This window comes from Scatophagus argus, chromosome 4 (assembly GCF_020382885.2).
Source record: "Scatophagus argus isolate fScaArg1 chromosome 4, fScaArg1.pri, whole genome shotgun sequence".
In the NCBI taxonomy this organism is placed as follows: Eukaryota; Metazoa; Chordata; class Actinopteri; family Scatophagidae; genus Scatophagus; species Scatophagus argus.
This window is the reverse complement of record NC_058496.1, coordinates 5,046,253-5,066,862: the sequence shown is the minus strand read 5'-3', so window position 1 is coordinate 5,066,862 and position 20,610 is coordinate 5,046,253. Positions and strand designations below refer to the sequence as shown.

Sequence of the window (20,610 nt, the reverse complement as noted above, 5' to 3'; positions counted from 1 at the left end):
ACTATAGAACAGCAATTGAGCAGGAAATTAAGTTAGGGGATCGGTATTTGGCGGAGGAGAACGAGCCGGTGTGGTCTTCCCTCTCCACATACAAGGATCATTAAATATCACACGAGTTTCTTGATAAATTTCCTCTTCTCCTCTTTCTGCTGTTCCCATCAACTAACTCCCCTCTTCATCCTCTCCTCTCTCTCGTTCTGTCTCTTTTCTTTCTTCCTCAATTTCCCTCTCATAATCTGCCCGCTTCACTCTCGCCTTGCTGTATTTGTAGAGTGTATAAAACAAAACATCCTAATGGATGTTTGAACAGCTTGAGATGTGTCGGCCTGGGAACCACCTCCCTGTGACAGGGAGCTCTGGCAGGGAATTGAGACCACTACAAGGGGAAAAATAGGGGACATATATCTTTCTTTTCCTCTTTATTTATTTTCCTTTCTCTCTAGTTCCCCTCCCTTATCTGTCTATTTTCTCTTGTTATTTCCCTGTACATACAAACAGAGCACAGAGTTTTAGGATTAGCAGATGTACATGTGGAGGATCCTTTTTATTTTTTTTGCCCTGTTGTCTTTCCTCCTTCTCCTCTTTCTCTCTGTCCTCTTCAGTCTTTCAGCTACGCTTCTTACCCTTAGCTGTTTTCAATGAGTAACTGTGAGAGTGTAGGAAGTTGGTGAGTGAGTAAAGGAAAAGGAAAGTGTGCGAGCTGGGTCACGCCAGCACCTACAGAACCTTTATATTTGACTTTCAGCAGACAAGTGGCAGTTCTGGTGAGGCAAATGAACATCAGTGAGCACATTCACTCTCTCTCACACACACACACACACACACACACACACCAGTTTCTTTTTTTCTTTTTTTTAACTCCTGTGTGAATTCTCGGTTTTATTTTCTCGCACAAAAGTGGACTTTTTGTTTCTTTTATTAACTTCTTAATCATAAACCTCATTATGAAACTAATAATTAACTTATATTTCAAATTACTTTTAGGTTAATTTTGGGTATTCAAATGCCCCAGATCTCAACTTATTAATGAAATGTATATTCATAGAGGACATTGATTCCATTGCCTCCTCTTTTTACACTATCAGTGTCTGAGTGGACTTTGGTGGACAGCAGCACATTTTGTACAGGACAAATTGATATGATTTTGAGTGTCAATGTTAATGTCAAAATCCTATTCCCAAATTACCTCAAATACATATGTTTGAATCTCCACATATCTAATAATATTTTTTTTTTTCATGTAAAGATGTGACTCGTGTGAACAGTTATTGTCTGAGATTTTGATTTTTCTCACTGAGAACAATGTTGTTGCACAAACCTGACAGCAGACACTGGCTTTCCCGTATCCATCCAGAAAGACAGCAGCACACACAGAACAACACTCACCGGGACAAAGAGCTCTCACCGCTCCAATCTAAGGTCAATCACTAGTGCTGACAGCTAAATTAACAAGTGCTACAAGCACCATTACATTTGGCTCCTGATTGTGTAACAATGGACAGATGTACTAAAACACTGTCAGAGAGATAATCAAATAAATCAATATCTATAAATAAGCAGACAGAAAAGGAAAAATATATGTTGCACTGGAGGTAGATTTATGACAGTCATTGGCCACATGGAACACACACACACACAGAGCAGTCAAGGCTTGTGCAGGTCAGGTTAGTGGGAGGCAGTCAGAGAGATAAGGTGGCAAACAGGTCTAAATCCCTCCTGAAGCGGTCTTGATGGACAGACAGGCCACCATTAACAATGCGGTGGCTTGTGAGAGCAGCAGCTGATGGAGAGATACCCTGGCATTTGCTGTGTTAAGAAGTGGCCCTTAAAGATTTCACACTTCCAATTTCTTTGAATTATCTGCCATCTCCAGGCTGTCACTCAGTCTGACAATCTCAGATTCATGCTTACTGAGGCACCAGGCTGGTTCTTCACAAAACGATCCGCCGTGATACAACAGAGCCTGATGAAACATTAGTCTAACAACACGACTTACCACGCCAGACCCGCCTCACACAGGTTCACCCTCTTCTTTTTCCTTCTCCTTCCTCTTAAAATAAAATTTTATTTGTGTAAAATGTACTGTAAAATGTACTGAACACAATATATTGAGTACAGTTTTACTGCAGTAAAATGGTGCTCTGAGGATTATCAATCTTGGCATCGGACTCAGGCGTACCTTCGTCTTTAATGATTTGGAGCGAGTTAAAACTTTGATCTCTGTCATGTATCACCATTTGCTAGATTGTAGCACAGAGAGCAGAATAGATTTGTTAAGGTCCACCTAAGGCAGCGATGACAGCCAATGCTGTTATGACACTGAGCAGACTGCTTATCAGATCTTTAAAGGTTTGATTTGCTTGCTGCTCCAGACAGGCCATGATAGAAATATCACAACATCCCCATTACCCTCAGCGTTCAGTACATAGCGCACAGCCCGTGCTTTCTATGAATTATTAAAAGCAGACAGATTACGCTGCAAGGCTGAAAGTCTAGAGGCATGCTACAGATGCTGCTGAGCAAAATGGTAACATCAGAAGTGTGTGTTTGTTCTTTCTTTCTTTCTTTTCAGAGAAGGGGCTTTTTTGTTTTATAAGAAGTCTGCATCAGATTAGTGAGGGTGGCCGTTAGGTGCATGGGTACGTGGATAAGAAAAAGGCAACAGCAGGTGGGGGTTTGGACATGTGTGCATGTCTCTGCACATGTGTGAGTGTGTGTCTGTTGCAAAAAGCTGATGGGGGTGAAGGGCATAGTGTCAGGGCTTGTCTGACATGTGGCCTGGTGGGTTGGCTGGATGGTCGGTTTGCTGTCTAGATGGCTGGTTGGGTGCAGCCCAACTCAAGCCTGGCAACTCTCTCTCTCTCTCTTTATTTCTCTCTGTCTCTCCCTCTCTCTCCCTGGAGTGACGGGCTGAGACATTAAGACAGGCGTTTTAATTAACTGTGCCACTCTTCCACCTGCTGCCCTCAATATGCTCCGGCCCAGGCAAGCTGTCTCTCATACCACTGACTCTCTTACTCTCTTTCAGCTCCATCGTTCCCATCTCTACATCGTTTTGCCGACGTTGCCCCCCCCCCCCGTTCTTTCTCTCCTTTTCTTTCCAATTTTCAAATCTCGCCCTCCATCACTGCAACTTGCTCTCCTTAACCTCTCTTTTCTATCCCTTGTGCATCCCTGTGCAATTTGACCCTAATAAATGAAGACTCATACCAACAGATAAGGCGATTCCATAAGGCTCATATGACAGAATTAGCCAATTTCTTTTTTGAACTTGGAGGGAATTAATTTCTACATGTGTCCTGTTCTACTGGCCGTCTAACTACCCCCCGCTCATCCCACACACACACACACACACACACACACACTCACTCTCACGCTCTTCAAATCTATCTGGTAATTCAGTTCTGCCCGACACTCATCAGGCTATTCATTAAGGCCTGATTGAAGATGGATATTTCTGTTCCCTCATGACAGAATGGAGCTAGGGATCAAACTGGGGACATTACAGGATTTAGAAGAGCAAATGAAACACACAGCAGCTTGCTTAGTGTGTGTGTGTGTGTGTGTGTATACTTGGACAAGTCTGTGTGAATGCTTGCTCGTAAATGTTTGTATTAATATGTATAAATGTATGTCTGGCCGTTTAAGAATCTCATTTAGTGCTGTGACTCCGATAGTTTAATCATTTAGATCATAAATTGAGAATTAATTCAAACAGAACGGAGCAACAAATGATCCACTTTTAGCACTCTACTTAAATTGTATTACACTTTTAATGGGGTTAATAATAGACAGCATTAGCAACACAGGAAAACGACTCTACAAAGTGTTGTATTAAAAGGATTAATGTCCTCCCTTCAGAATTAAAGCCAGGTCTTGGAGATACAGCTAAAACTAACAAATGGCCCAGCTCTGGCTCCATGATGGGGCCTCAGTCGGAGCCATACTACAGTAAGAAGACAGCAACTGGGGCCAATATATCAGCCAGGCAGACAGGGAGCATTCATCTGCTCTGTGAAGAGAAGTGACTTTGAAGTTCTCCGCAGTGAGGTGAAAGAGCAGCAGCGGCCTCAACCTCTTTGTTTACGTAGCCGCACTGGCCCTGGAAGAGCTCCTAATGAATGATGAGGATAGATAGACATCACAGCTAAACGCACACACTCGCACGTCTGTGTGAGGGCCAAGACACACACCGAGGATTTACACATACTTTATATGGAGGTCGCGGACATGTCGGCATGTACAGCACATGTAAGCATGTGCTGTATGTCTGCATGTTCAGTGAACAGAACAAAGCAAGTAACAGCAGGCAGAAGGTGCGGCTGGATTTAGGAAACGCAAAAATAAAAAAAGAAAGCCTGTATAACACAGAGTTACATTAAACATAAGCAGAGACTAACCTGTGAGAAGCAGGCTATGCCAGCATCCTCCAGCAATGTCTCTCACTGGTGAGCTTGGTAGCATCACTTCCTCTGGGAACAGGATGTTCCTCTTTATGTTCCCACATGCTCGTCCACAGCCCCACTGAAACAACCTGCCGTCACCTGCATGTCATCAATGAGCAAATTAATAATACTCTTTTCCCAAAAAGCAAAGTAAAGTAATATAGAAAATTAGGGTATAATAAATAAGGGTAAGAAATCGAACAATTTAAAACAGTGCAATAAAAGGGCAATTAAAGGATAGTAAAAAGATGATTTCATGTAAAAGTCTGATTATAAAAGTGAGTTTTAAGAAGTGATTTAAAAAAACTCACTGATCTTGATCATACACATCTTACACACATCTTACACACATCATACACATCGACTTATAGCTATATGGACATGAACTTGGACATTGAAAAATGGCAAAAACAGGACATGCAGTACATTACCTGCTAAGAATGGACAACACCCCGTTTAATTTTTAAAAAGTGCTACTTTTGTTAACAGTTTTGTTAATAGTGGCGGTGCAACTTTGTTTAATTTATTTCCAGGATTTAAGTATTTTTTTCACATTGCAATTCCAATATCATTAAGAATTAAAAAGTAATTTGTTCTTTGAAAGGGCGTAGTTGTATTAATATACAACATCAAAAGTTAGTGTGACTGGCCTATGTCATACTCAAAGCCATCACCGACCATGACAGGTATATGATAAAATCCTCTGACTTAAGATTTTCTAGCTGTTGTGCAGTTCTTCCATTAATTCCAAAGCCTGTAAACCACTGCAGCTCATCTTGCACCTCAGAATGCACACTTCTAGGAGCATGTTGTCCTTGTTGTGCTGCCACTGCTGCATGGGGCCTCCGGTGATAAATTATGGATGCAACGCAAAAGCTGTAAAATTTGTTGTATCTTCCATTATCTTCATGTTAAAGGCCACAAAAGCTCTTCAGTGAAGTCAGCCATTAAGAAATGACAGGTATTGCTATCAGGCTTCTTTATAGCCTATTACCTGCAATGACAGCAGCTGCTGCTGCACCACTGTGCGGCCTATCACATTATTTGCAGCTAAAGTCAGCTACTGTGTCATTTCGCCTCATTTTCTTGACAGTGCTATCATAAATCCATTGGGCTGCAGGGGAAACTGTCGACTACCTCGATTATCTTCATAGCCTGAATGAATTCTGAAATGTATGTAACAGGCAATGACTGTTATGGATCAGAAGCCAGGGCCATATTCTCGCTAACTCTGTCTCTCTCTCTCTCTCTCAGGTGATGTGCGATCGAGGACTCGAGGGCTCTGATATTCACATAAAATTGAGTAAAAGAGGTGAGCTTTGACGTACACAGTGACAGCTCATGCTGACTAGTGACGTCAGCTCCATTTCTTAAAGATATTGTCCAGCTGATTTGTGCTAGTGGGTTTTACGGAATATAAAACCTGGCATAATAGATGAAGGGTCAATGAGAGCAACTGCTCCTTATTTGTTGGGACATATCATAGAAAAAGAGGTAACTGCATAAAGGATCTATATAATGTACCATACATGTAACCATCATCTATTTAATGATGTTGATTGAATGTTGTGTATCATAGCAGGCCAACTCAGTGCATTACTGTACCTGTCAGTGCGAGACTGTGGTTTGCCCCACAGGTGACCTTCGACACGTGGTCCACAAACTCCACAAAGCGAGGGATGACCGCATTTTCATTAGAACCACTGCCAACTTGTCCATAATCATTCTGTCTGTGGGGAGAAGCGTATAAACACATAATTAAAAACATAATTAATTACCTGAGGGCATTGTCTTCATACTGCTTTATCACATTTTAAACTACATACAACACCACTCCAAAGCATGAAAATATTGCAGATCTTTTCCATTTCTATAGGGTAAAATAAATAATCAAGTCAGTTGAACCACTGCAGTGAGCGGCTTCCACTGGGGACTGTGGAACATATGCATTTCCTCCCATTTCTATGAATCCTCTTTGTGACAATAACGAGACACAGCCCTATCAGAAGTGAAACACCTCACTAACTAATTAGACTCTCAGGCTGCAGTCTGACAAAATAAAAAGAGAAAAGTGCTTGAAGGAAGACTTGCTCTCCCGCAATTTGCATCTGCCACTTGTTACTGCATCTGTTCCAAGTGCCATTCAATGTTCTCTTCCTCCTTTTGTTGGGAAGTGTTGAGCCCCACTTATTTAAGCTCACCTCCTACCTACCCAGAGCTTTGTTCCTGCTCCTCTGCAGCCCAGTAATGAGCCAACCGCCACAAAACCGCTAGGAAATTAATGACTCATTACGGACGAGGCCTAGACCACTCCACAGCCTCCTCCTCCTCCCCCGCTCCACCCCACATGCCCACATGTAATCCTCTGCCTCTCTGTCTCTTGCTCTCATCCCTTCAGCCCATACAGAAAGACCCCAACACCTCCCTATCAATTAGAGCCTATTACAGGACTCCCATGCTAGCATGGCAAAGAAAGAAGGCCTTCGCGGCTCAAGAGTGTGTGCAGGAGAGATTGGGAGAGTTGAATGAGGAGCCTTAAGGTGCTCCTTTCACACCCTTGCCCTTATCCATTATGCCAGTCTGCGGAGCCCCCTAGGAGAAACGTGCAGTCCCCAAAAGCCTTAGGGATGAAAATAAGTCAAGGGCGGGATTCTTGGTCACACCTTTTCCTTCTACTACAGCGTCAAATTATATCATAACTAGTCCTTAAGTGACATGGTCACCGTGCTCCTGCTTTAAGTGGAGTGTATTGTTAGGAAAATGATGGCAAGACCTGAATAGTATGTATTAATCATACCATTTCAGTCTGTATTCAGACCAAGACTGATATTAACAACATAAAGCAAACGATGGACAAACATCTACACATTAAAATTCATGGAATAGAATTCAATTCATGGAACTGTTGGTCTTTGTTCAGAGCAAAAAATGCTGTTTTACATTGCTAGCATTTTAGAATATCTCTTCTTTTTTCCCCTCTGATAGGATATGTATCAGCTTTTTATTCAAGCACGCTATGCTCATTGGCTTTTCAAGCTATGGTGCATTTCAAGGCAATCCCTCTGAGAGTGAATGGGTGAGATCACATGGGTTTGAGGTGGTTTAGAATGGCAAATCCTGCTGAAAGTGTCATTTCCAGCCGGAGACATCAATTTGGTGTGTGAAACAGGGCCCCAGGAGAGCCCGATAGTCTCGGAGATTCCCGACAAGAGCAAAGGGCCTGGGGATCAGCTCATACTCACCTGGATAAGACAGGAATTTCACAAAGCGCTTCGAATACATGGTGCAAGGTGAGAAAAAAAGGAAGAAGAGGAAGAGACATGATAGACAAAAGTGCAGAGAAATTCAAAAAGGGAGGACCCTCTTTAAAATTGCTGCCACGGTAAATGACTGGTCTGTTTATAGCAAAAAACAAATAAATAAATAAAACAAACAAATCATTAAGTAGACTAAAAATAAAAATTCCAGATGAAGACTCTTACATGCACCACTAAAGCAAATCAGAAGGAGGCACCTGCAAAAAAAAAAAAAAAAAAAAAAATACACAAAACAAGAGTTGATCAATGGCCCCCATCTGGTGAGCGCTGTCAAAGCTCATAAGTACGGTTAATAGGAAGATATTAAAACACTGACATGTAAAATTAAAAATCTAAATTATTGGCAGCACTATTTGTGGACAAACATTTTGGTAACTGTAAAAGAGTGCACATAGGCAGTGGTATTAACTCTAAAATAAAGCCTCAATTAGCTAAAGTGAGAGCAAAACGGCTGATAATTATTGTGCCAGCTCATTAGACTTGTTTTGACACTAAAACCACTTAAATCACTACACAGGCACATCCACAAGCACAGATGCAAACACACATGTGCAGATGTTAAGTGTTTATTCCCATCATAATGTGGCGGATACTGTACAGGTTGGGTTTTAAAAACTAAAAACTTCAAACTAGATTTAATAGGGTCTTATGGTTACATGAGCAATTTATAAATCTGTCTAGGGATGATAAATTTAATGAACTGATACCTTGTGCAAAAACAAATAAAGGATTAGTGAAAGACATGCGGCTACATATGTTTTCAGTTTTTTTTTCCCTCCCAAGGGCAAAACGCAGCACAAAAAGATCATGTAATTTTGACAGTTAAGACGGCCTCAGTGTAACAGCTGATAATACAGAAGTTTATCACAAAGGCGTTCAACTTTAGAAGACACAGTCTGAGTCTGACTAACACAAAAAGGATAGCACTGTTGACCCTATTGATTTTGTGAAAATATCATCTATGAAACGGTGAGAAGCGCAAGCCGATTGCCTGCTGTACCTGCTGTACATCCTGGCTAATAATGATACAGACTCCTTAGAAATAAAATCCTTGGGGCCGGCCATGAAAGTTTAAGATTCAATGCGGTAAAATACAATGTGCTGTAAAATATTAATGTGTGTGGTAAAATTATGCTGGTGGTAATATTTTAGATTGCTGCTGTCTGTAAAAGAGGCATATCTGTATTTATTTACAAGCAGGGATAGTGGATGGGGGGCTTTGTTTGAAGCCCCATTTATGAATATCGACTCAGGCTTCTAGGTAAGTGGCTATAAATCTGTGAGGGGATCTTTGTAAAGTTCCCTTGGAGGACATAACTTCAGGTCTAACCGACTCCTTCCTTCACTTGACTTTTAAACATTTAGACTTGGGCCGGCCAGTTGCATTTAGAGCAGCTTCTAAATTAAGAAGGGTCCTATTCTGAGAGTCCAAGTGTTAACCAATCCAAGTTGATAAATTGTGGCAATAGATTTCTTCAGGAGGTGTGCTGGGCCCTTGATCTGGAGTGTTTATGAGTCTGGGGAATACCGAAATGGTTCTCTGCACAACCTGCTATATTCCAGATGTTGACTTGGATGTACATGGTGGAAGATGCCCCTAAACCTTTGAGATCCACACCGCACACCCACACTCCTTTAAATATCCTTACACTACATACTGTGCTACACTGCTCATTATTCTGTGCGTTTAGCATTTATCTCTCCGGCCCCATCTTCCCATGCTAGTCTCTTTGGGTAAGATGATGAAAAGTGTGAACTTCTTGAAGCTGAGAGCATGACCTGTGCTAATGAGAGGGGCATTACTTGTTGTATGATCAAAATGATCACGTATCACACAGCTCCTATCACCTTAGGCTATCAAGACCAGCTGGAAGAGTTCTATAGGTCCACACTGGATGAACCCTTTGTGGATGACTCATTCACACCTTCTTTTTCTTTTGCCCCTGCGCCATATCTTTGACATGTTTATTTATTTTTGGTTCAAGGTTCTGAAGTTCAGATCAGAGGGGCGATTGCATTAGTAATGGAGCTGCAGTTGGCTGACCGTGAGATGATGGACACAGAGGTCTGTATCCTCTGGCTACGATGATCACATCGGAGCCGGGATTAAGAGAGCTGATTTCTTTCCTGGTTGAGTTCAAAGGGCTCAGTCAAAGTGTTTCACTGCTGAACTCTTGCCCCACACTTTCAATGCATAATTAACTGACAAGTGGTGAGAAGGTCGAGCCCTGTGAAAATAGTGTTTTTGTTTTCTCTGCCTGGTGATGAATGCGGCAACAGTTTAGGTCCCCACACACTAATAAATGACTGGAAAGCTGCATTGATCCGACCATCTAATACCAAGAAAATGGCTTCCTCCTGAGCTAAATTGGAGAAAATTGACATCCCCCTCCATTAACGCCGCAACTCTCTCATTCACTCTCCTCTTTTTCTTTCGTCATGTCTTCCTATTTCCATTTCTTTCTCCCCGGTGTGCCTCGTGCTTTCCCAGGGCTAATCCTCCCAGCTTCTTCATTTATGCACACCTCAGCTATCCCTCCTTCTGTCTCGCCATTCTGTCCCTGATGCTACAGCTGACACTAGGTATCAGTTCACACCCTGAACACACAGAGAGAGGTGCTAAACAAGGATTTCAGGACATGTCACAGCACACTTAAGGGGCTTCACGATGATACAGAAGGAATTCAGACATGAACAAATCCAGAGTGAATAGAGCATGTTCATTCGGTAACACACACTTACTTTTCTCGACTTCAAAAAAAAAAATTGTACAGAAGAACAGAACAGAACAGAAACACTGTCAATCAAAAAAGATAACAACACCTACAACTTTTACTCTGATAACTTGCAAAGACTAGCAAAGATTTTGTGGCATTACATTGGGATTGTGTCTTTCAGATGTTCAGAATCATAAGCCTCTCTGTACAGAAGAGGAAAATACTTCCTCTTCTGAAAACTTAACCTCTGTTTTGCTCAGAGACCATGTGTGTTTGCAGTTACGACGGTTATAGCGTGCTTCTCAGATCTAATGCAATTAAGCTATGCTCAGCGCTTAATCAGTCTTGATTACCTGTTGAACGTCGCAGATATGCAGCCCCCCTGGCTCTCGGAGACACGAAGGTTGAGCTGCACTAATTAAAAGTGATGCGGAAATGAGAGAGAAAGTTGCCAACCAAAATACATGATTAAAAAGCAGAATGTGGTCTCATATCCAAACAGACCCACCCTGCGACCTTTTTCTTTGGAATGACGTCAACTTTAAGATTAATCCTCGTGTCAGGCCATGGTGAGCAACTGTAGCTTCAGTCTCAAACCACACAGAGCACTCATCTCCCATCTGATGGATTTTCAAACAGCACCCTGGCAGTTAAACCCACCTGAACATACTACAGTACTCTCTCAAAATGAACCATGGGTAGACGCTCAGATAGAGTCTGTGAGAACATGTGCCAATAAGAAAACTGTTTTTTTGGGGCAAATGTATTGAAAATATTGCCCCATCTATAGCTGCTTAAAGAGCGCCCATGTCCCCAAAGTTAGTGCAGTCACACAGTGTAAATATTTTCCCCTCCTCTCACTTCCTGTTTTCTGACTAAAATCATGCAGAGCCCACTCCACTTTAAGCCAGTATTTACAGTTACGATCTGGCTGTTGTTTTCCGAGGAGCAGAGCTGCGCTTTGCCTTTTTTTTTTTTTTTTTTAATTCATTTAGCTGTAAGGCAGAGTGTGATAAGACAGAACGAAGACTTCCCTCATAACGAGACACATGCCAAGTCTGACATAATCCAATCTGGTCCATTTTCATCAGCTTTTGTCTTGTGTTTTTTGCTTCTCTTTTGGACTTTCCTTTGGTTCCAACGATGGCTCAAAAAACTGAAATGACACAATTCGGTCGCACTTGTATGGCGGTGAGGCTGCAATCCAAACGGCTTTTCTGCAGAGAAATCCTTGAAGACCCACACACATTTAAATCTGGCCCTGGGGGCAACAGGCTCTAAACCACTGAGATAAAAAACCATCCAGGCCAAAAGCAGAAATATATATTTTAAGGGAGGGCTTACCATGGCAACAAAAAGGCATGTCAAACTTGTGGAAAGGAGGCATTCTGACTGAGGAGTAAACACAGACCAGTGTGCCCGTAGGAGAGCCTAGGAAAAGCTCTCCGCATATTAAAGGGCCCAGCCTCACACATGTATACAACAGAAAGAGAGACAATGGCGGTAATAACAGGCGAGGCGTCAGGGTGCGGAAAAGACGGTTAAACGGTCATTTGTGAGAAGAAACGTAACAGGGCCTAATAGAGGCTGTGCCACAGGCAGGGTCTTGCAAGGAGAGACAAACAAGCTCCTCTTAAGTGACTTATTGGGCCTCAACAAGAAACATTTCCTCCAGTGCAATGGTCTGCAGCGAGCTAAAACATTAACTATTTACAAGGACAGCTTATTTGCAATGTCAACACCTGGTTCAACAAAGATGCCAGATGTTTGTGTGTAATGTCAGATAACAGAGACACCATCGCAGCAAAATATTTAGCCGACAATGAGCACAGGAAGTCAAAAGTGGTGGTAGAATCTTTAAGCAAGAAATGGAGGGAAAAGTGACCACAAACAGACATGACAGAACAACACCACAAAAGTACAAGGACATTTTGTGAAACTGCCCACATGTAACCCCAAATGGAAATACTTTCTGGTGAATCCCAAACTCCTTCACCTCAAATTAAAGACGGGTAAGAGAAACGCAGCATCCCGCTGCTCTGTGCCATGCAGTGCCATCCTCATGGCAAGCTGTCGACATGCCGCGTGGAAACTTTCAATCCTCACCATCTGACGACAGCAAAACAGATTCGACAGAGAAGTAAAAGAAGGAAGAAAAAATAAAAAGTTGGATTCTCACAAATAAAAACCTTTCTATATTCTCTTCTCTCTCTCTATGCACACTAGTGCTATTAATGCTTACATTTCCAGTGTAAACACAATCAGCGCTGTGAAAGAATGATGAAAAGCTGTTACTTTTATTATAGGAGAAAATAACAAGCTCTCATGAAGGGATTGATTGTTTTCAAATCGTAGATCTTTGTAAGAGGAGTGTAAAGTAGAGCTAAGTCTCCATTATAGGACGCTGCTGCTACATTGCTTTTGATTTTCTGTCAACATCCCTCTTACCAACCAGGCACTGTATTTACTAAATGCATCGGGGCCAAGAAATGGATTGAATATATTGTTCGTCTTCTGCAATCCAAACTGTGTCAACCAGTCGGAGGTATTGCAGGTCTTTTATTCCGAGTGTCCCACTCTGCCAATGTTTATAGATACTGTAGGACTCTCCTGAATAGTTGACTGCACAATATGGGTGTAGTTTCCGCAACAAAACCGAACATAAATTAACCGTGAACCATGCAAGCAGGCAAGTCTCTCCTGCAAAGCTGTTTCTCTCTGATGTGGGGATTATACACAAAAAAAAAAAGAGTCCCGAACCAAGTGAAAACTGTTCCCTGTGCAGACATGTCCCTACACAAATCAATGCCTGTTTAATAAACATGTTTTTGCTGTTTCTGTTTGAAAGCCTTGTGTTTCACTGGTTTTACACCCAAACAGTGGTTTACGATGGCAATAATTACTGAAATGTCTTCAACATATCCCCAGTGCAGAAAATACAAATTTAAAAAGCAGACAGGTGCGGTGTATCATTTTATTATAGTGTTTATAATAAAACTTAAGGTGGTATTCTATCCAAATGGCTTGTTCTTGATACTGTATGGTCTATTGCAAGAACGCAACAACTGAAAATTCAGAACACAAGGCTAAGTATAGTCCATGCACACAGCTGTATGTGAGCACACACACATATACATAGTGAATTTCCCCACTGCGGGATCAATGAAGTTCATCTGATCTTATACCGCTTTATAAACACACAAAACTTGCATCCTTCTCTGGTTGCAGTATACATCGTCGGTCACTGAGTCGTCCTACCCGACTGTCTATTATAAGTCCTTCATCGACATCCTTCCCCTCTGCCTCAGAGTCATGGCCCCTCTGTCCCCTCTAAGTACCCCAATAAATTCAAATCTAATGCTTCTAAATGAGATCACTTACATGTGCCATTTCTCTTCAACCATATTTATCATCTAACACTTTGGCCTTCATTAACAAATGACACTCAAGGGGTTGGTGGTGGTGGTGGTTGGTGATTCCTCATCCCTACCACGGGACAGAGAGAGGGAGGGAGAAGGCTGTCACCTAATGACACAAACTGAACCGGGTGGGGGCTAACACTTTGTCTGTGACGTAAGTCTTAGCACAAAGTTGCTAAAGGTTAATAATACTAGCAACAGTAACAAAATCCATCAGTTGTGTTACATCTTACTGTACTATTTCATATGCCGACATTCAAATAATTGTGTTTGCAAAATTTAAATACAACATGTAAAAAAACTGTTGCTACCACCCAGGACGCCAAAAGCATACAGAGATGATTCATCTACGTTCACCAACACAGTTCAGATTCATAGTTTCAACCTGGAGCAACACACACACACTCGCACACACACCCTCTTGTCATTATCAGACACTAAATGTAAAAATCCAGAGGCCACCCACTGTCCAATGAGCATCAGCCAACTAGTTTGGCATTTACATCGATGGATTTAATTGGCTGTCGACTCCAGCATTGTGTAAGGCAGCGGGGTGCATTTGCATGGGACTACTCCTGTAATATTACATACTGTTCTTCACTTAAGGTTAAGCCTACCTATTGTTAAATTTATAGTCCAGCTATTTTTCTCTCTCTGGCACTCTCTCCTCATCTGCATTGGCAAAGAAAATGCTCAGTTTAGCTATTAATTATCACGACAATGGAAGGATGCACAAAGCAAGGGTAACCCTTTTTTTATTTCCTTTAATAAACATTTTAAAACAGCTTCATTATAATAATGTATTTTGATTAACGATGTTTACCACAGCGCTGGTAGTGAAAATTGCTTTCCCATAAATTAAACCAATAAATGTTAGTTGATGAATTATTGTCTAAATGTAAAATGTTAAGAGTCTAATTCATTCAAAGCAACTCTACTCTGTACAGTAACTACAAAATCTACATATTCATATAATAATAAAAATAATTAATTAATTTGATTTACCAACAGCTACATATAAAGCATTTTGTTTTGTTTTCTTTCATTTTCTAATATTCACTGTTTCAGTGAGGAATGAACACAAATACTCAGATTGAGCAATCCTGTAACTTTGCATGACCATATTGCACAGTAATTGATTTTAGAAAATGTTAAAAATGTCTTAATGACATACTTCATGCTCACCTTCAGCCAGTATTTTCAAAATTAAATTCACCAGAGCATCTTGAGGTATTACAAAAATAATCTGAGGAATCTCATTGCAGTTTATTTAACTTCTGGAATACACAAACCATTGTGATATATACAGTACACAGTATATACATGCAGATATTTATAGTTATTAATTTATTGATTAATTTATTGATGATTCTTTCAACTTTTTTGAATTGTTTAGTATGTGTTGCATTGTGTTTTGTTTTTCTTTTCAGAAGCAACAACTCACACGCAACCTAATAATTAAGATATAAATACACATTCTATATTGAAATGTATTTAAATCAGAATTGTATTAAAAGATTAAGCACGATATTAAAGAATAAGTAAGAACAAGTCATTTGCACTGTTTTCATTGAAGAACAACAACAGAATGACATGCTGAGCAGTTAAAGATGTGGACACTGGTTGATTATAACAAACTACTTTTCAGAATGATAATTCACAACAAGCCACACATCTTAGTTGGAGTGTTTGACATAAAACATGTCAGGTAAAACCAAACAGACACAATTCAATTTCACATGCGGATATCAATTTGTACTCCTGACTTTGGCTTACTTGTTTTTATTTTTTTTCCATCTGAATTACATTAAAAGAGAATTTTTAAAAAAATCATGGACACTTTCAACTCTTCTCTGATAGCTACTTGTTCATACTGATTTCAGATAATGCTTTGCAAGTCTCTTGTATTTAGCAGAGCAAAGGGCTGTGTACCCTCGAGGTAAATTTACCAGCCCTCTCAAAAAAAAAAAAGTAGAAAAAACAGCACGAAAAAGGGAAAGCGTTGGGGGCAAGTCTAACATTTTAACATCTCCGTGTTTCATCTAAATCACTGACAACAAAATAGCCTCTAGCGTGATTCTCTCTGCCTCTCCCTCAAAGTTAACTATGACATCTGGCATGGGCTCTGAACACCATGACAACAGACACCACGATTACAGACACCACGGCAGCATACAACTGTAGTGCAAGAAAAGAGACACTGAGGAAGAGAGGGGGAGGCACACAGCTTGTTAATGGAAGGGGGGGATGCAATGTAAAGAGATCAGTAATTACCATTATTTAAACAACTCCCAATAACAAGTGGATTATAGAGCCTAGCTATTGTGAAGACAACCAGTGTTCTAATGTTTCTGATGCAAATCCTTTTTCCCCCTAACAAGTTTCAAAATCTAGCATTGATTTGACAAGGAACATATGGTGGTGATGGCAAATGTACAGTAAAATACATAATTTGTGTTAAGCTAATAACTGAGGACACACACTTGTTTTACAGTGAATATGTGTATGCATTATTCATTTAAGCATTAAGGATCCAGAGGAGATTGTACATGAGCCCCTCTGTGTGCCCTGGGGCTATTGTCATGGTGGGCATAATGGGAGGGGATTGTAGTGCAAATTTTGTCATCTGTACATTCTAACGCTGCAATTTGGGATGGGACTCCGTGAGAATCACGACGAGAGGTCCGAAATGTGCAGATGAAGACAGAAGGAGAGAGATGGCAGAGAGACAGAGAGAGAGAGAAAGAGAGAAAGGAGGGAGAGGGTCCTGTCTTTAGTGAAGTGAGAAACGCTGTGGCAGGTAATACTCTGGACACTGCCACTCACTTTGCCAATCAGGCAGAAATTATAATTTTAATAGACATTCAATTAGATTCATTATTTCACATTTCTTACTTGTGTCGGTCAAGACCCCTCTCCATTCAGATTTATCTCTGAAACACATTTTTGTTCAGGCAAAACGATGGATTGACAATGCAAGGGAAGAGTGAAGTCAATTTTGGTTGATGTCGCTGACGGCTTAGCATGTAATTACTGTCACACATGCACAATAGCAGTACTTAGAGAAGTGCAGGGACAATCAATTTAGTTTTCAGGATTGCAACTTAAGTATAAGTACATAACTTTGCTTGAAAGAGTAAAAGTGGAGCTTGTTTAAATGTGAATATATATAAATATATCTGGTGTTTTGGAAGTTTTTCCCCCTCTTCCAGTTTGAAAATCTGGGATGGATTGTCCAGCAGCACCCTCTTGTGGAGCCCAAATAAAATACAACCTGTGTTCAACACTGCAGCCTCTCTCTGCTCCCTTCTCTATGTATCCTGCTGCAGCACTCCTCTGGCTGGATCTTCCCTCCAGCTTCTTCCTGTCGGAGGTGCCCAGCCACTTCCCTTTTCTCTCACGTTGCACCTCGGCCTGTATGTCTCGCACGGTCCTGGCCCGATCTCAGTGACCTCTTAGTCAAATATTTAGATGGTCGATTTCAACCCCTTTAAAGAACTACCTCACAACCTCTCTCCATAAGGAAATCAATGGGATGAGTTCAAATGCCAGTGAAAATGTTCAAACATAAACAGGTTCATTGGAAGGCTATGGGGGGGGAGTGTTGGCAGAGGTAGGAGTATTGGTAGAAGGAAGTGGGGGCCTGAGGGGGGGAGGCAGCAAAAAGGGGGGTTGGAGGGTGTTTGGGGGTGATGCAAATGTATGCACAACCATCGAGCAGCTATGCATATGCATATGGGTAGAGAGGGATTACACAGAGGGATGAGCAGAGATACTGAGAGGGTTTAAAAAAAAAAAAAAGGGGGTGAACGCTCAGGACACAATGAAGCAAGGCGGGGCGTTTATGTTTACCAACGCAGGAGACGAGACAAGAGCAGAATAGAGAGGAACGCATTTGGTCCATCATGGCAAAAATGGGCTTCGTCTCTTGTGCTAAACAGAGTGACCTCTAGTCGGGGCCTTGGGGGAAGAGGGTGTGGAGGGGGCAGAGTAGTTAGAGCAGCCTACTCTCACAGTTCCCTTCAGGGAGCGTCACTGCACCAAGTAGCATGGACAAACCAGGGCATTAATATCCTCATACTAACCCCCTGACAATACCCCATTATGTATGTACGCCTCTGTGCATTACACACCTTGAACTAGAAACAATCGTGCCCTTTTTCTTTCTCTCCCCTTAGCACTTGAACCACAGCCAAGAAATGCAGCAAGCACATTTTATTATATATTTTTTATTTCATAGGCAAACAAGGGGTGCACACACACACACACACACACACACAATGAACACCTTCACTGTGTTCTTTACATAATCAGTTACCTTGTGACATCTACCTTTGCTGCAAATGACTGTTTGCCTTTTATTCTGCTCTGTGTTTTCTCTCTATCTCTCCCTTCCAGCCATGTGTATCATCTATAATTACAATTCACACAGATTCCAGCCCGCCATGCTAAAACCCAGCCTACAGTATTGAATAAGAAAGCAGCTTGTATGGTGCAAAGGGGAAACATGACAACCCAGACACAAGGGAGGGAAGTAAAGAGAAAGAAAAAATCTAAACACAAGCTCTGGCTGTGGGGTAACAACATCAGCACAGTATTATGATGTTTCTAAATGGGGAGCCTGTCTCGTGACATGGGTCCCTGTCCAGATATCGATTGCTCCTGTGGCTGCAACACTAACAGCAGTGGAGAGCAGTTGAACTTTAAAGCAAATAGTCCTTCTCCCCCACTCAGCGTCCTTTCACGGGCGATCAATACAGGTCGGCCCAGCTCGGCTAACACCTCTATCTGGAATAATGGCCTTCCTCCTATGCTTACTGACCAGGAAGATATATACACAGAGGTTGGAACGGGTGGGGAAAGGGGTTTCAAAAATGGAGAAAAATATGCATGAAGGGTGAGGTTCAAACATACAAAGCTACTCATATCAAATGACACAACAGTCAATCTTGAACAATATCTACCCAGTACTACCTGCTAAACTAAAATGGAGGGGACAAGCAAGCGGTTTGTCAGCATGTTGAGGTTATTACCAAATTAGGGATTAAAACTCCCATTTATCTATAAATGTCACAATATTAATTTTATTTTATTTTAATTATCTTATTTTATTTTGTTTTACCTTATTCTATTCTATTTTATTTTATTCTACTATTATATGTTACTCGTTCTTACATTCTATGTATGCACCATTCACCAAGACAAATTCCTAGTAATGTGAAACCTCTTCACTTACATGGCAATAAAGACGATTCTGATTCTGACTGATGCTGATTCTTTGCAATATAAAGAGACAAAAAGAGAAAGCACAGAACAATCTTATAAGAGGCTCAGATAGCAGGAAAACCTCTGGTGCTTGGACCTCATTGTTCTTTAACAATCTTCCATTTGCTTGCGTGCTTCATAGGTAGAGGTGGGCTGGGCATCTGTTTGAGCCACATTAGCCCTGTATTAGCCACTAAGACCCTGATGTTCCCCACTCCATTACTCGGCTGCATGGAGAAATGTGGAGACGATGGCCCCGAGAAGAGAGGAAGGCTGAGGGGTTCAGCATGGCTGGGCAGAGATCAAGTGTGAACTGGGAGAAACGCCCCTCGCTCATTCTGGATCACCCTGAAACCTCTCGGGAGCCCCAAAGGGATACACCCTGCATTCACCTCAGCCATGTCCAACATACTGCAAAACATGATATGAACTACCCTCATCATGTACAACACGTTTTCATAATAGAGCCATCAATGGCATGTATGTGCAATTCAAAAGAAACACAGTGAAGTCCGAACTGTCAGCAAGTAAATACCAGACATCTGCAATTATTCACAGTAAGTAAAACGAGGATCTTATAAGTAAAGAAATTTTGTTCGGTTTGTAGTGATGACAATACCAAGGAAAACGGTTGATTTTTCCTTTTTATCTTTTTTTCTTTTCTGGACATCAACTCATCTTTGTACAGAGACGTTTTGAAATGAACTACTGTTGGACCAGACACAGACTGCGCAAATGTTTCTCCATCCTTGTCTTTCTGTTTAAGAGTATTACTGTAAAACAGGCAACTGGATAATAGCAGGGTTCAAAGCAATGTGCAAAAAGAATGCAGTTTTTCCAGCTGAAATCATCTGATCCCTTCCATGCCTGAATCAGCTTCAGCTGTAAGCCAGATCGCTGAAGAGGAACACAAAGGGGGAAAGCAAGTGAGAGAGAGAGAGAGAGAGCGCAAAAGCGAGAATGTGAGAGAAACGACAGAGACAGGAAAAGAGAAATTTGAGAGAATGCAGCACAGTGCAAAGTGCTTAAAGATGGCTGATGTCAGAAGAAGACAGTTCTTGGCATCGGGAGTTGGGAGGGTGGTGAATCATGTGGCCAAGGCAGAGGCCAGTCTGAACATGGAATGTGACAGAAGCCTCAAATATGGCGGCACTGGAACTCAAAAATCTCTTGGCTCGTGGATTTCTACAGCAGCAAGCTACTGTGTAGGGAACTGCTGACTGCTGACTGCAGGAATTTCACTCCTCGCTGAGGATCAGAAGGAGATCCATCGTGACAAAAAGTCCCTCATTAAAGACTCAGGCAGACTGTGACCAAGATTACAGCAAACTTGTTTGTTAGCAAGTGCATGCATTCATCTAGGCATGCAAAATAATTTCTGAACTTTGCAAACTTTCCATAGTATTACACTGTATACAGTATAATACAACATGTTCAGAATTTCCAG

The 20,610-nt window shown here is 41.4% G+C and overlaps 1 protein-coding gene across 5 annotated transcripts in view; it reads right to left on the bottom strand.

The window, feature by feature from the left end:
* LOC124058128 (RCC1 domain-containing protein RUG3, mitochondrial-like) overlaps positions 1–20,610 on the bottom strand; it is a 286,532-nt gene that overhangs the window by 176,128 nt on the left and 89,794 nt on the right. For all 5 annotated transcript variants that reach the window (XM_046387041.1, XM_046387043.1, XM_046387042.1 and 2 more), the window contains 2 exons: positions 6,051–6,175; positions 4,401–4,544 (listed from right to left, as the gene is read on the bottom strand). In XM_046387041.1, the coding sequence (XP_046242997.1) occupies positions 4,401–4,544; positions 6,051–6,175 (269 nt within the window). The remainder of the gene's footprint in view (positions 1–4,400; positions 4,545–6,050; positions 6,176–20,610) is intronic.